Source organism: Adiantum capillus-veneris, chromosome 5 (assembly GCF_014529385.1).
Source record: "Adiantum capillus-veneris isolate H3 chromosome 5, ASM1452938v2, whole genome shotgun sequence".
Taxonomy (NCBI): domain Eukaryota; kingdom Viridiplantae; phylum Streptophyta; class Polypodiopsida; order Polypodiales; family Pteridaceae; genus Adiantum; species Adiantum capillus-veneris.
This window is the reverse complement of record NC_140935.1, coordinates 59,214,819-59,228,939: the sequence shown is the minus strand read 5'-3', so window position 1 is coordinate 59,228,939 and position 14,121 is coordinate 59,214,819. Positions and strand designations below refer to the sequence as shown.

The 14,121-nt window shown below is 49.1% G+C and overlaps 1 protein-coding gene across 2 annotated transcripts in view; it reads left to right on the top strand.

The window, feature by feature from the left end:
- The first annotated feature begins 999 nt into the window (after positions 1-999).
- LOC147457372 (uncharacterized) overlaps positions 1,000-14,121 on the top strand; it is a 35,840-nt gene continuing 22,718 nt past the window's right edge. The window contains exon 1 of one of the 2 annotated variants that reach the window (XM_086512264.1): positions 1,000-1,723. In XM_086512264.1, coding sequence (XP_086368390.1) covers positions 1,171-1,723 — 553 coding nt within the window. In that variant the 5' untranslated portion in view covers positions 1,000-1,170. The remainder of the gene's footprint in view (positions 1,724-14,121) is intronic. The other variant, XM_086512263.1, reaches the window with a different exon arrangement.

Sequence of the window (14,121 nt, the reverse complement as noted above, 5' to 3'; positions counted from 1 at the left end):
GGCTTCTACCCAGATAAATGGTATAAAACTAGAAAAGGCTCACCCCTTATGTAGTGTGAATACAATGAAAACACCCAAAGTTTTCATGATAGCAATTGGTCCAAGCTGGGCTGAAAAAATTTCAGTGTTGCATTTTGATGGGTTTAGAGTCTTTCCTGAAGGATGAGGAATAATGGAGACCTATGATCCCAACTCTTCATTGAAACTCCCTCTCTCTCTCTCTCTCTCTCTCTCTCTCTCTCTCTCTCTCTGTCTCTCTCTCTCTCTCTCTCTCTCTCTCTCTCTCTCTCTCTCTCTCTCTCTCTCTCTCAGGCCACGCACATGCAGGCAAATTCAGCTGCCGGCCGGAGGAGATTCCAGGTGACCCCACCTCCAAGTTGGACAATAGCGCACCGCAGCTGGAACATGCATCCACCACAGGTATCGGAAAGTAATGAGGCTCCCCTAGCCGTTTGCAACGGTGCACCTACAATTCCATGCTATTTTTAGCTGTCGCTGCATGTGCAAGCTCCGACTTTTTGCCTGCCCCTGCTCGCCATTGGGTCGAAGTTGAGCTGATCGCAGTTGGGCTATTCGCCTCTAGTTTGTGGCTGCGCAGTCAACCAGTCCGCCGGTTCTGGGCCGGATGTGCAGCATGTGTGCATGCTTGACGACAGGTGGTGTCCAGTATGACTGTGGCCGACGGTGCATGTGTGCAAAGTGGCCAAACCGGCCGATTGAGATTCCAGGCGACTAGGGCCGGTCGGCGCTATGCATGTGCGCAATCTATCTCTCTCCCGCCCATCTACTCCAACCGGCCAGCTAAACGGCATCTCGTAGGGGCATTTGCCTACACGGCCCATGTTTTTTTTGGCCACGTCCCACCTCCGCCAACAAGTGCGAGCGCTTCTTGCCATCAGTGGATTGCTTTGCTCTTCCAATCACTGGCCGACCAGCAGCTGAAGATGTTGTGCTCAATATTGCCTGCCAGCCAAGGAAGATTCCCTAGCATCAAATTGTGGCTGCCAAAGCTGTCGTCCGGCACGTTGTGCTAGATCTATCTCTCTTTATCCTACCAAGGTAGGCGAACCGTGTGTGAAAGCAATATGAAATTCAAGTCTTGATGAAAACGAATTCGTTGGTGCTGCTGGCTCTGTGCATCGGGTACTTTAGAGCTAAACCCTGAATGGGATGGGCAAGAGGACAGCACACACAGTATGCTGCTTCTGCCTCACAATATGTGCTTTCCTGCAGAGCTGGCTCACACTTGCAGCAGATGTTGATCTGCTCTTGGAGTTCAAGAAAACCATCGTGAAGAAGGACCCTCTCTCTGTGCTCGCTTCGTGGGCGCCCAACAGCCGGAATGACTACTGCAACTGGTATGGAATCACGTGCAGTAGAGATGCTTCCATTACTTGGGTCGACTCCATTCTTCTTGCTAGCTCCCAGCTTGAATTCATAATGTGGGATGGCTTTGCAACTTTCCGACAGCTCCGATTCATCAACTTCTCTGACAACTCCATCTCTGGAAGCATCCCCACTCAGTTGGGTCACCTCACAACCCTCGTCTCCCTCGACTTGAGCTCTAATCGGCTGGCTGGCTCACTTCCATCCTCCTTTAATGTGCTTTCCATGCTGCAAACACTTGTCCTTGGAAGTAATGGACTGATTGGGGCAGTTCCAAATGGTCTTTGCAGATTGACATCATTGCGTATCCTTGACATGAGCTACAACTCACTCACTGGTGAGGACTTTGTTCTCTCTCTCTCTCTCTCTCTCTCTCTCTCTCTCTCCATGTGTATTGGGCAGCAGTTGGTAAGGTAGCTGCATGGCGACCAAGTCTTGAGAGGTCACCGCCCTAAAAGTTCACCAGCGAAGGGGTCTTTGGTTCAAGCCATACTAATACTAAGAGTCACCACAAAGTCATGTTCGGTATGGGGCACAAGACAATATATCCACATAGCATGTAGTCCACAAAATCAGACACTTAGTTCACACTGAGCACTGTGTTTCAATCATGAAATCTAGCCATCTCATTTCATCCCAAACTCTTGATGCACCTAGATCACTGTGCAGCCATCTCATCCTTCTAGAACTCTTGGTGCACTCACAACAGTATCCGGTCATCTCATCCAGATAGACATCTTGATGTACTAGAATCTAATTCTGTTCACATTCAGTTCTCATTCACTTAGCCATCACATCCAGGTCTCTCTGGTCTCTAATAGATGTCTAGATGCACTAAGTTCAAATCATTCATCATACAAAATGCTAGAGACATTTTATCTTTCTCTACATGCCTCTAAATGAAAGAGCACATGTTTTCATTTAATTTAAAGAAATTTTCAATTTAGTACACATCTGTTCATAAAATCATTCTGCGAAATATTGTCAGTTCGTTAGTACCGCAAAAATCTCAAAGAGAAATTAGTGACTTTATTCAATCTAGGCAATCTGTGACATAGAGTGGAGTGGCTCCCCTCTTATGCAGTCCGCACGCACCAGATTCAACCTACTGATTCATCGGTAACTTTTGGCATAGACATTGCTAATCGCCCAAAAGCTTCAAGGTACAACTCTCTCTAAAGAGAATTTGTGATGTTCTTCTCCTCCATCCACTTTGTATCGAGGGCCAAAAAGTACCCTTGACAAAATTATCCGCGGGACCTAGCTTACCTTTCTGTTCTTCTTGTGCCTTGTGACCTGCTGGTAGCCCTGCTTGCCTCCTCTGTCCTTGGCACCTCAATCTAAATCTTTCGAATTCTCTGATCTACCAGTTGATTGCCTTTATGTTCTTTTCGTGTGCCCTGGACCTGTTGGTAGGCTTGCTGGCCTCCCCTATTCGCTGGCCTTCAATCTCAATCGTTTGAATTTTCTGAGGAACCATCCATTGATTCCCTTGTTTCGTCAAAACCGTCAGATGCGTTATCTTCTGATTCCCTTACTTCTCCGGACTCCTTTGATATTAAGTCAATGAGTTGGCATGCATTCTAAAACCTTGCTTAGCATGTCCCATAAGTCTCTCAATAGAGTAAGACTTCTGTTGCAGACAATACTGTCCAATCTCTTATGGCAAGCCACAATAAAACTGCTCAATCTGGTCCCTCAAAGTGATCCTTCAATACGAGGACACTAGCAAAAAGGTATCTCAAACCGCTGGTAGTAGTCATCCAAGATATCTTAGTCATTCTCAAATGATTTCAAGCCGTGATGATGTCATCTTCATATTCTTTTGATATCTAGGTTGACGTGAAAGTTTTCTTGAATTTTACCTATGTCGTAGGTCCTACTCTGCGTAACAACAGAATAGACCACCATGTCTGTGCATTTCCTTTCAAGTAAGATGCCGCCCTTCGCACCTTGGAGGACCTTGCGAGAGGGCGGCGTCAAACTGTTGTATAAACTCAAGGGCTTGATGGGCGTACTTGTAGCCTAAAAACGTGTCAAACTTGACGACCTAACCCTTTTCCTTGAACTCCTTGGTCTTTTTGCTCATTTGTTCATTGTTAGAAGAGGATGAGCTCTCCTTACCTAAACTGCTAGATGGCCTCCCATGCTTTCGAGACTTTTCAAGAAATTTGCTTTTCTTGCTTTTTCTTTGCTTCTTCCGCCTTGTCTCATCCTCACTAGAATTAGAGAACAATGAACTGTCGGAACTCTCTGAAGACGAAGAAAAATTTGGGTCATCCTTGAAACGAACACGCTTCTTGGATCTGCTTGCCACCTCGAAGGTGGACTGCCAACCCAAATAACTGGAAAAATCGGCCAATGTCCTCTTCTTCCGAGATTGCTTTAAGCCTTTCATTAACTGATTCACCTTGTTTTCAAGAGCTCTATCTAGCTTTTTCTGTGAATACAGTTTCCACTTTTTTGCACTCGGGTTTTCTTTTAGCTTTAGTCCCGACCTGAGAGGAGAATTAATGGCCTCTCGTCATCTCAAGTGAATCACATCCAACAAGTAATTCGAGAGCTATTTCGCATATTTCGCGTTATGGGAGTACTTCATCAACCTTTTTACACGTGTGAACAAGCAATTGACATTTTGTTCTCCACTCTGGTGAAATTCCCTGCGAGAAATTCGCCTAAAGCTTCATTGATTTCTTCAAATTCCGCACCGGGATTCAACTTTTCTACATCTCCCAGCAGAGAGGTCGTTTTTGTCAGATTTTACTCGAGAACTCATGTGTGTTGCAAAAGGGATCAGATCCTTCGTAGAAGAAGAATCTTCCTAGGCTCTGATACCAACAGCATAGTTACATGGGACGGTGGGTTGGGGTCGGGAACGGGGTCGTCGGGACGGCAAAAGTCAGGAAACGGGGACGGGGGTCGGAACGGCAAAAAAAAAAGAGTTTTTTTGGCATTTTTTGACCTACACACATGCCACACACATAGAGCATCACTATGACCATAAATTTACACTAAATAGACCAAAAAACACGAGTCATATAGGCTGAAATGTGCTAATAAAACATCGATGATCGATCGATACAAAATGAGAAGTGCATGCCACAAGGGCTCAAGAGTCAAAAAGCCTAAAGGACTTAGGACAAGCCTGAGGCCTCAAGGATAACAAAAAGTACAAAGGGCTATGTAGTAGGTAGAGTCGTAGACTCAAGAGTCTAGACTCGAGAGTCGAGTGATCAATGATCATCAAACTCAAGAAGTGCTCGCCTGCTGAATCTCCACATCGTCGTCGTAGTCGAGGTCGTCAGCAACGTATGAGGGCTCCAGCTCGGGAGACTCGCATTGAGGCTCGAAATCCTCCTCTAGCTCCTCCAAGAGAGTATCGGCCATAGATGGATTCTCTTGTGCCATCTCCCACTCAGTGAAAGGATCTGCCTTGTGTGTGACGCTCTTGGCAAGCATGCGCAAGTTAGCGCTCACAAACACCAAATCATTGGCCCTCTGAACCCCAAGGCGATTCCTCTTCTTAGAGGCAATGTGGCTGTACACACTCCATAGTTGCTCCAAGCAACTAGTGGTACATGCTTGGCTAAGGACACGAACAGCCAAGCGCTGCAAATGTGGGCTATCTCCTCCATAGTCCCCCCACCACAAAACCGAGCCAATCTTGTTGCGATCAAGCTGTGCATCTACACATCCATAGGAGCCCTTCTTTTGCCTGTAGTTGAGTAGCTCGTCTCTAATCTTGCGCCTAATGTCACTGCTAGGCTCAAGGCGCTCCAATGCAAGCCGCCATCCTTTGCTCACCTCCTTGTCGGTCTCTTGACGCCTTCCTTGAAACTCAGGGCCAAGCACATAAGCTGCCGCATGAAGTGGAGAGTAGTATCCATTCCACCTCGACTCACACAAGCCATGAATCTCCGCATACTGAAGAGGGTCAGGCACAAGCTTCTCAAGTGCCTCTATCATCCGATCCATGGCTTCGTAGACTTTGCCAATGCATGGCTGCAAGCCATCCACCACTCGAAGTAGGTGTAGAATAGGCTTGACCATGGCGTCAAGAGTCTTCACCTCCTCCCACCAGGCGGCGTCGTCGGCCCATTCTCGGCATTTCAATCCTACTGCTGATGTAGACTCCTGCATGGCCTGGAACTCATCACTGAGAAAGAGGCCCCTTAAGGCTCCGCCACATGTAGACAAGCGGCCTAGCATAAGCCAATTGAATGCAAATCTTGTCTCTGAATATTTGAGCAAAGACAAGTGGCTCCTCTTTGAGAATTCATGGCGCACTTTTTGATGGTTGAGCACAAAGGAGACAATTCGAGAGGCGTCACCAATGGTGGGTGAAATCCATGACAAGTTTCCTATGTCCTTGAGGAGGTTATTGAGGCAATGCGCCATGCAAAATGTGACATGGATGCTGGGATACATGCCCTCAATGATAGCTCCGGCTGCCCTATTTGACGCCTCTCCATCTGCAACCATACAAAGGACATTCTCCGGGCCGGTGATCTCTATGGTGCTTGTCCACTCCGCAGCAAGCATCTTGGCGGCCTTGCCACTATCAGATGCATCATGTGACTCCACAAAGTACATCTCCCCCAGAGAGTAGGCCACCACCCCGTGGATGGACCGCTTGCGGGTGTCGCTCCATCCATCTACAAGAAGAGAGACGCCATTGGTCTCCCACAAATCCTTTGTTGCTTCGGCCGCTTGCTCCACGGCAAGCTTCTCTTTGTCAAGGAGGGTGGTGCGAAGCCTCTCCGATGAAGGTGGCACATAAGAGGAGCCATATTCCCCTATTTTCGTAACCATGGTTCGAAAGTATGGAGACCTATCCACACAAAATAGAGCATGTTGCGTTAGTATGGAGAGTCGAGAAATTATAACCCATTATGAATACAAAATGGAAGATTGCAATGTGTATATGCCAAGGGAAACTCACCGCGAAGCATGGAAGGCAATGTGGTCGTGGAAGAAGAATCGGGCAACCGACCTATCCACCTCTTCCTTCAATTTAGGATTCCAATTTTCGTTGAGAGTGGTTTGGCGATGCAGAAGGGAAGAGGACGGTGTAGATCCATGGCTCTTGAAGGTTCGAGAGATGTCGTCAAGGTTGGCTTCCCTTTGCTCTCGTGGTGTCGCCGTGGCGGAGGGATCAACGGCAACAAAACGGCCCCTCTTGGCCGCTTCCGCAACCTCATACACCGTGAGTTTCTCAACAAGATCCAACCTCTTCTCGCGAGCTAAAGTCGACTTCATCCCACCACGACCGCGTTTGCACGGCGGGCCTCCTTCGAGAAGAAGCGGCTTGAGAAGTGGAGTTGGCTTGAGATGACATGATGGTGGAGAGACTCGAGAGAGTAGAGCTTAGAAGTTAGAAGGGTTAGAGGAGAGCTTGTGTGGAGAGAGAGTAAAGGAGAGCTTCAAAGTGGGTAGAAGAGGGAGAGGAGAGCTTCAAAGTTCAAACTTGAGCCTTGAGCTTGAGGGAAATGGAATGAGCATTGAGCATTGAGACTATGAGTATTAAGAGGCCCAAGGGAGCCTTTTATAGCCTCCCAAGGGCCAAGGCTTAAAAAATATGGCAGTTGGGGCTGCACAGAGCCGTTGAAACGGTCAAAAACGGCCATTTTTTTGAATCCGACCCCTGCCGTCCCCGTCCGGTCCGTCCGACCCCGGTCCGACCCACCCGTCCGGCTCGTTTTCCGTCCGTCCCTCGGCTTTCCCAGCCGTTACCGGCCCGGTTACGGCCGTCCCCCGGCCCTAGGGCCCGTCCCCCCCGTCCCCTGTAACTATGACCAATAGGCTTGGGCACTCTAAGCGAGAAATCAATAGCAACACACAAATAGAAACTTCAAAACCACTGAACTTTTAATAGAGAGAGAGAAAGAGAGTCGACACGGCCCGGCGTAGTTCCGTGCCCAGAGGTATTGGCCCCAAAGTCTAGCGCCCCTTTCGGCGTAGTTCCGTGCCCAGAGGTATTGGCCCCAAAGTCTAGCGCCCCTTTCGGCATAGTTCCGTGCCCAGAGGTATTGGCCCCAAAGTCTAGCGCCCCTTTCGGCGTAGTTCCGTTCCCAGAGGTATTGGCCCCAAAGTCTTGCGCCCCTTTCGATATTTCTTTATCAACAAAGTACAACTCCCGAGGGACCTCTACTCTTAGACTCTGCATCCAGATGCTCTATAGTATGAGGCCCCAAGGGCTCTTCCAGAGATCCAAAAGCAGTAAGTCCAAAAGCAATCAATCCCAAAAGCATCTAGTCTAAAAACTGCCCCCAAAAGCAGCCAACGCAAATCACGGAAATCCGTACAGTCTGCCACGTCATCATGTCAACGCAATTTAATTTTCCTTTGTCCCTTTGGCCCCTTCGGATGGGTTACCATAAGTTGGTTACAACTTATAACCGTAGTCACAAGGGACGCTTCCTGAGGAGTGGGGACAGGGGACGAGGCTCAAATGAATTTTTAGTGTAAAAAAGAGGGTGGAACGGTAAGTGGGGACGGGAAACCCAAAAATGGGCGTTCCCTATGACTATGCTTATAACTTATAGTCTTTCAATTTTCATTGTAATTTGTCTAGGTTGTCATGCCATGTCATCACTTTGTGACATACCCCCCTCTTGAAAGAATTGTAATCGCCCTCTATTACGCCTGCAAAATCTAACATAAGCCATAAACTAGTTCAGTAGACACTGACTCTAAGTACCCACGCAGTAGATGACACAAATCTAGCACTTGCACAAAGATGATAGTCACCGAGCATCAAATCACATAGAATCCATCGAGATCGAGGACTATGATCCCTGGCAACGTGTTTAGCAATCGCATCTAGATCCACACCGGACCTTTGTGATGTCAGATTAACTAATTCTTATTGCGATGTCCATATAATCTCAAGACCGAAATGCTGCAGTCATTTCGTCTTTCAAACCTGCCCTCAAATACAACCACATGAGTGAGCACTCAAACATTAGATTCACTTTCGGGAATTTCCATTTCAAAGTACTTCTTACATAAAGTCATCTAGCAAAATACTGTCAGCTCATCAGTATCCCTAAAATCCAAAGGAAAAATCAGTGACTTTATTCCATCTGGGTAATCTGTGACTAATGAGTGGAGTGACTCCCCGCTTGTGCACTTCCATCTGCACTAGACTCAATCTTGTTGATCTCCAAGATCTCTCGGAATAGTTGAAGCTAGACCGAAAACCTCGAGGTAAAGTTCCAATATCTGAGGAGTATGTGCTAGGTCCTCCTCCTCCATCCACTTCGCATCCAATGTCGGATAGTTCTTGACTAAGACCGGCGTTCACCTTACCTTTCTCTTTCCTTTCCTGGCGAGCCAGTATCTATTCCTGAACGAGAATCTCCTTGCTCCTCAAGCTCCATGTCAACTGGCACGTCACCCTTGAAATGTTTCAATAGACCACATGAAAAGCATTGTGAATCTTCCAAGTATCTGGCAACTTCAGTCCGAAGGAAACATCATTTATCTTCTCTTGAATTTGGAAAGGGCCATAGTACGCTCCTTTCCCTTTCGTTTCCTTAGGCCTGCCTTCTCAAACCGTAAGAGCACTCAATCATCTTTCTTTAGCTGCAAGTCGCGTCGATTCTTGTCAGCTGGCTTCTAATGTTGTGCTTGAGGGTTGTCGAGAATAGGACGAGCTCGACTCGCTGCTACTCACGCTCACGCTCCTCCCTCGCCATCGCTAAGCCTCCCGCCAAGCAGTACGCGTTGCCCCCCGCCCTCGCTTCCCCCTACCCTTGCGGTCTCGCCCTCTGTCCCAACCAGCTGTCCCGTGCCCGCACAACCTGCCCTCTGTCCCCGCCCGCTTGCCCGCACAGCCAGCCTGCCGCTGCCCACCTGCGCTCGCGCTACCCCCTACCCTCCTGCATCGCTTCCCCCCCCCCCCCCCCCCCCCCCCCCCCCCCCTTTTTTTTTGTCCTTCGCTGCTCGCTGGTCTTGTCACCTGAGCTTGGCTTGGGTGTTATTTCCCAATGGTAGTGGCTCAGCCATTTCGCCCCTTTCAGCCTCTTCTTCGACGCTCTCGCTCGCCTTTGGCCTCGCCCGTCTTCACAGCAGCAGACATTGATGGAGGATTCTGCTCCGCCAAAGAGGGACTCCACTGAAGCCCCCTTGCCCTACCCCGCAGAACCCACCATCCGAGTTGCTCTTTCGCGGACAGAGCAAGCAAGTTTAGAGGCAGAGGTGGTGCGCCTCCATGCCACCTCTGTTATGTGCAAGATTCTCGGCACCAGACCCAGCAGAGGGGACGTGCGCGATCTCCTTCAGGCCTGCCTTCTTGCAGAGGTGGGTAAGATTCTCGATGTTCAGCTTCTCGGACGTGGCTACTACCAGATAGAGTTCGAGACTCCCGAGATGGCGTCCAAGGTCATTGCGATGAGCCCCCTGGCCATCCGTGCAGTTCGAGCACATTTTCGACGGCGCCACGGTTTCGGCCCAGCTACTGACGTTCTTGTCGAGGAGGCAGACCTACCCATCTCTGTCTGCTTCCCCGGCCTGAGGAGGGAGTTCCCTTCGCAAGATAGACTCAGCGATTGGGACTGTCCTGGAGACACCATGCATGGCTGCCTCCATAGCTGCAAAGGCGGCCGGCATTCCCAGAATACGTGTTCTGGTTCGGGACACCCACTCTCCCGAAGGTCATCCTACTACCTCGGGTGAGCGGTGGTTGGTTTCGACAGAGCGTGGAGTATTCGGGTCTCCCAAATCAGTGTTTCATTTGTCGACAGATGGGCCATCTTGTGATGGCCCTGTCCACGGAGGAGACCCCGACCTACACCACAGGCTCGGCCCCAGTCCCCAAGAGCTGGCCAAGAGTAGTAGGCAGAGTCACAGAGTACGCAGGCAGAGCCACCCTCCAAACCTGGGGCTCAAGCAAAGGAGGGCTGGCAGCAAGTTCGTGGTCGACGTCGGCAAGGGCCACTGCGCCAGCCTGGCACTCAAGAGTGGTCCCCAGGCTCCTGCCTAGCAGCAGTGGGCTCCCACGGGGAACCGTTTTGACCCTCTTCTGCAGGACGAGGTCCCTGCTCCAGTCTCAACCTCAGCCTCACCCTCGACAGCCCCTCCTCCCTCCGAGTTTCCCCCCCTCTTCCGCCCGCGGCCCCCCCCCCCCCTCCTCCCTTTGCCTCTTCATCTCGCCCTCCTACCTTTGCCGATCCCCCTCGCCCCCCCTCTCCCCCTTCCCCCCCGGTTCCCTCATCTCCTTCCGCTCTAGTCCCGCAGCCGTCCCAAGGGTCAGGACCTTCCTCGGCTGCTAGGAGATCTCTTGGCAGCGCTTTTGCCACAAGTTGCTTGGCGAGAGAGGGACAGCCTTTCTTGCGACCCCCTCTTCTGGTGCAGACGTCTCCCTTTGCAGCAGTTCCACGTGGTCTGACGAGCTTCGACATTCGTCGCCGTTGGGATTTCTTTGCCTATGACTTTACACGGTTTCTCGGCGACCCCTCACCAGACCTTGAGGCAGCCTGCTTCAGAGTTCATGTACTATTCCTTGCAGCTAGGGGAATAGAGGCCTTGGGACTCAGCGGTTGGCTTCTCTTTTCCCCCATGTGGCAGGGACCAGGCTGAGTGGACTATAGACTCAGTGTTGGAGTGGCTGCAGACACAGGCCCTAGAGTTCTCTCATCACATGGGAGACCTAGGGGTTACAGACTTGCTTTAGACTCTCTGGCCGTTGGCCAAGTAATCTGTCACCTCCAGACGCAGCAGGATGTAGACACATTGTGGTTCACTTCTTTGCTGACACGCAGAGCCCGCCATGTTATGTACACGTACGCGAGGACTCTTGGATAGAGGAGGTTGCTTTGGGCACGGCTCGGTCTACTTGGGCTTGGGCTAGACACTCTTTGTAGTCACGCCTATCTCGAGGACACTCGGATGCGGATTACTCCCCATCCAAGCCTGCCTCGAAGATAGCATGGTTAGGTGCTGCTGTAGCATCAGTTCTCTCTCGCTTCCCATGAGCATCGTCTCATCGAACGTACAGGGATTAGGTGGGCCCTAGTTTTAGTGTCAGAGGGGCCGACTGCGTCAAGAGCTTCAGCGATGCCTTGTGGGAGGAGAGATTGACCTTCTTATGCTACAGGAGTATCATTTGTGTGAGAGCCGCATTAAACGTTGTGGTAAGCTTTTGCATGGACGATATGAGACTTTTTGGTCAGCTACATTTGGACCTGGAGGCATCTAGGGCGGGGTATGTATGACTATTGCGGATTCTTTGTACCAGGCCATTGTGGACAGATGATTATTGTGCCAGGCAGGGCTCAGTGGATCACTATGCAGGTTCAGGGTTGCCTCGTGGGTGTAAGGTGCAGCGGAAGTGAATGTTGAACTTTGCTCAAGATGAGTGCTCCGAACTGTGCTCAAGGGTTCCTTTTACTTACGGAAGGGAGAGCCTTCCGTTCCTTTAATGAGAGAGTGCAAATGATCACAAACAAAGTGGTAAACATTGTGAATGAAGGTGCTGAGACTGAGAGATAGAGAGAGAAGAATACGACACCAAAATGTTGTCAAACCCTCCTCCAAAGGCCCCACTCTCTATGGCGAGAGTGGTTGTACTATTGATTGCACAAATCTCTACAATGCTTTGGACTTGCCGACGATGTCGATGACGATGAGGACGACGACGAGACGGGCTGAAAAATGCTAAGGGCTGAAATCTGCAATCTTTATCTGCTGAATAATGACTCTATGTCGGTGACGATGTCGATGGCGACGATGCGACGATGACGCGCTGAAAACGCAGATGCTGAAATCTGCGTTTTCTGGGCTGAATCTGCAAACTACGTTGGATTTGACCGTGCGGCGAGGATCTGTTGCGGGATGGTGAGATCTGCGAGGTTTGGGACTTCTACTGCGATGTCTGACTGTTGAAAACTGAAAACGTTGGTGCTTCTTGGTGTTCCGTCGCAATGAATCTGCAAAACGTTGAAGTGTTGTGCTGATGCAAAAACGCTAGGGTTGAAAACTGTCTGTTGCGGGAAATCTGCTAACGCTAGGGCTGATCTGCTGTCTTGCTGCTGCGAGGGATGATCTGCAATACAAAACACTAGGCTTCTTGATCTGTCTGTTGTCACCAGGCTATTGCAATGCAAAAACGCTGGTTGTCCTGGTGGCTAAAAACGCTAGGAGTTCCGCCCGGGGGGGGGGTCTTGTCGAGAAGGTGCCTGATGAACACAAGGGTTCCTGCTGTCTCTTCTGCCAGAAAGTGCTAGCGCTAGGTTTTCTTATATATGTCCTCACTCAATTTTGCCCTACCCAGTTCCCAACAAAAGTCACTTAAAAATAATAAGTGAAAAATGTCAAAAATAGGGAAATAGGTCTATGCACTGTAAAAATGCTCCTGATGAGTACTGATGGAAATCTGATGGTCATGCTATGTGCAACTAGAGGATATGCATCTAATCTAAGTGCTTGGACATGCACGGTCTGCAAATAGACTCACAAAAGTGCCAGATCACTTCCTATTCCTAAGCTGACTAAACTGAACTGAAGCCATGTCATGAAGTAGCTTGTTCACGTACACATAGGGTTAGATGTGCACATGACATCCCCTCCTTTTCAAAGTGAGGTACTGGTACCGAACTGTATGGCGTCGAGGGAGATCGCCTACAGCGTCTGGAATCTTGGAAAGGACTCTTCGCCGGCCCACTCTGATGCGTGGGTCATGCGATACTTGAACTTCATAAAGGTCTACAACGCTTGCTTTCTTGGGCTGCGCCAAATGCAACACAAAGTCTTTTGTGGCTCCTTCGATGCTTCAACTTCGTCCAAAGTCATGCGGCTATCGTCTTCAAGAATCTTCGAGGATGAAAATTCCTGAAACCACTCCCAACACAAAAACATGAACATACCCATTCCATGTAAAGTGATTGGAAAAATTATATTCCTTCGAAAAAAATGTGCATGCAATGCAGATGAACAAAGTGACGGAGTGCCAAACTGTCCATCAAACACACGCAAACAATGGGGTCGAATCTCGACTTCCTGATCTAAATCAATCAACTATGGCAAATCACAATGGAAATGCCGATGCTTGATGCTCAATCCTTCTTGTGCTCTTTCGGGTACTGTGTCATGCCAAGGAAGAGACATGGAATGTGAATTCCTTGGGTGCAAACATTTCATCTTCTCATGAGAGTTCCGAAAACATTCGTGCTCATTCATGAGTGAATCGTGCTCATCGTACAAAATGTCATGCCTGTGAAAAGAAATCACATATAGACGGTGACTAAAATACAGGAGAGCATCACGAATGAAACACTCGAACAATGCGTGTTGACTAATCATTCGTACACATAATACTTCCTGTGGGGGTTCTTTGGATCTCGACTCGAGAGCCAAGATCGGTTCTTCGTGATTAATCGAATCTGCAATGAGGTTAGCTTCACTAGACAAAGTATCAACTAACCCAACATCCTTGTGAACAATCACATCATCTTCCTGCAAATCATCATGCTTGTGAGAAATCACATCTTGATCATGCAAATCATCATGCTTGTCATTATCATCCAAATCATGTGTGTCTTGCTGTGGAGAAGACGAGACTGAGAGAGTCTCCTGAATCCTGAATCCTGTCAATCTTCGCCTGCACATTAAAAATGAGAGGTGAAGAATGAACAACTTACTCTCCACGAATGACAATGGGAGAGTCACTTTTAGCATTGAAAGTGAACGTATTAGCTGCCCAATCAATGAGAGGGTTATGCTCGTGAAACCATC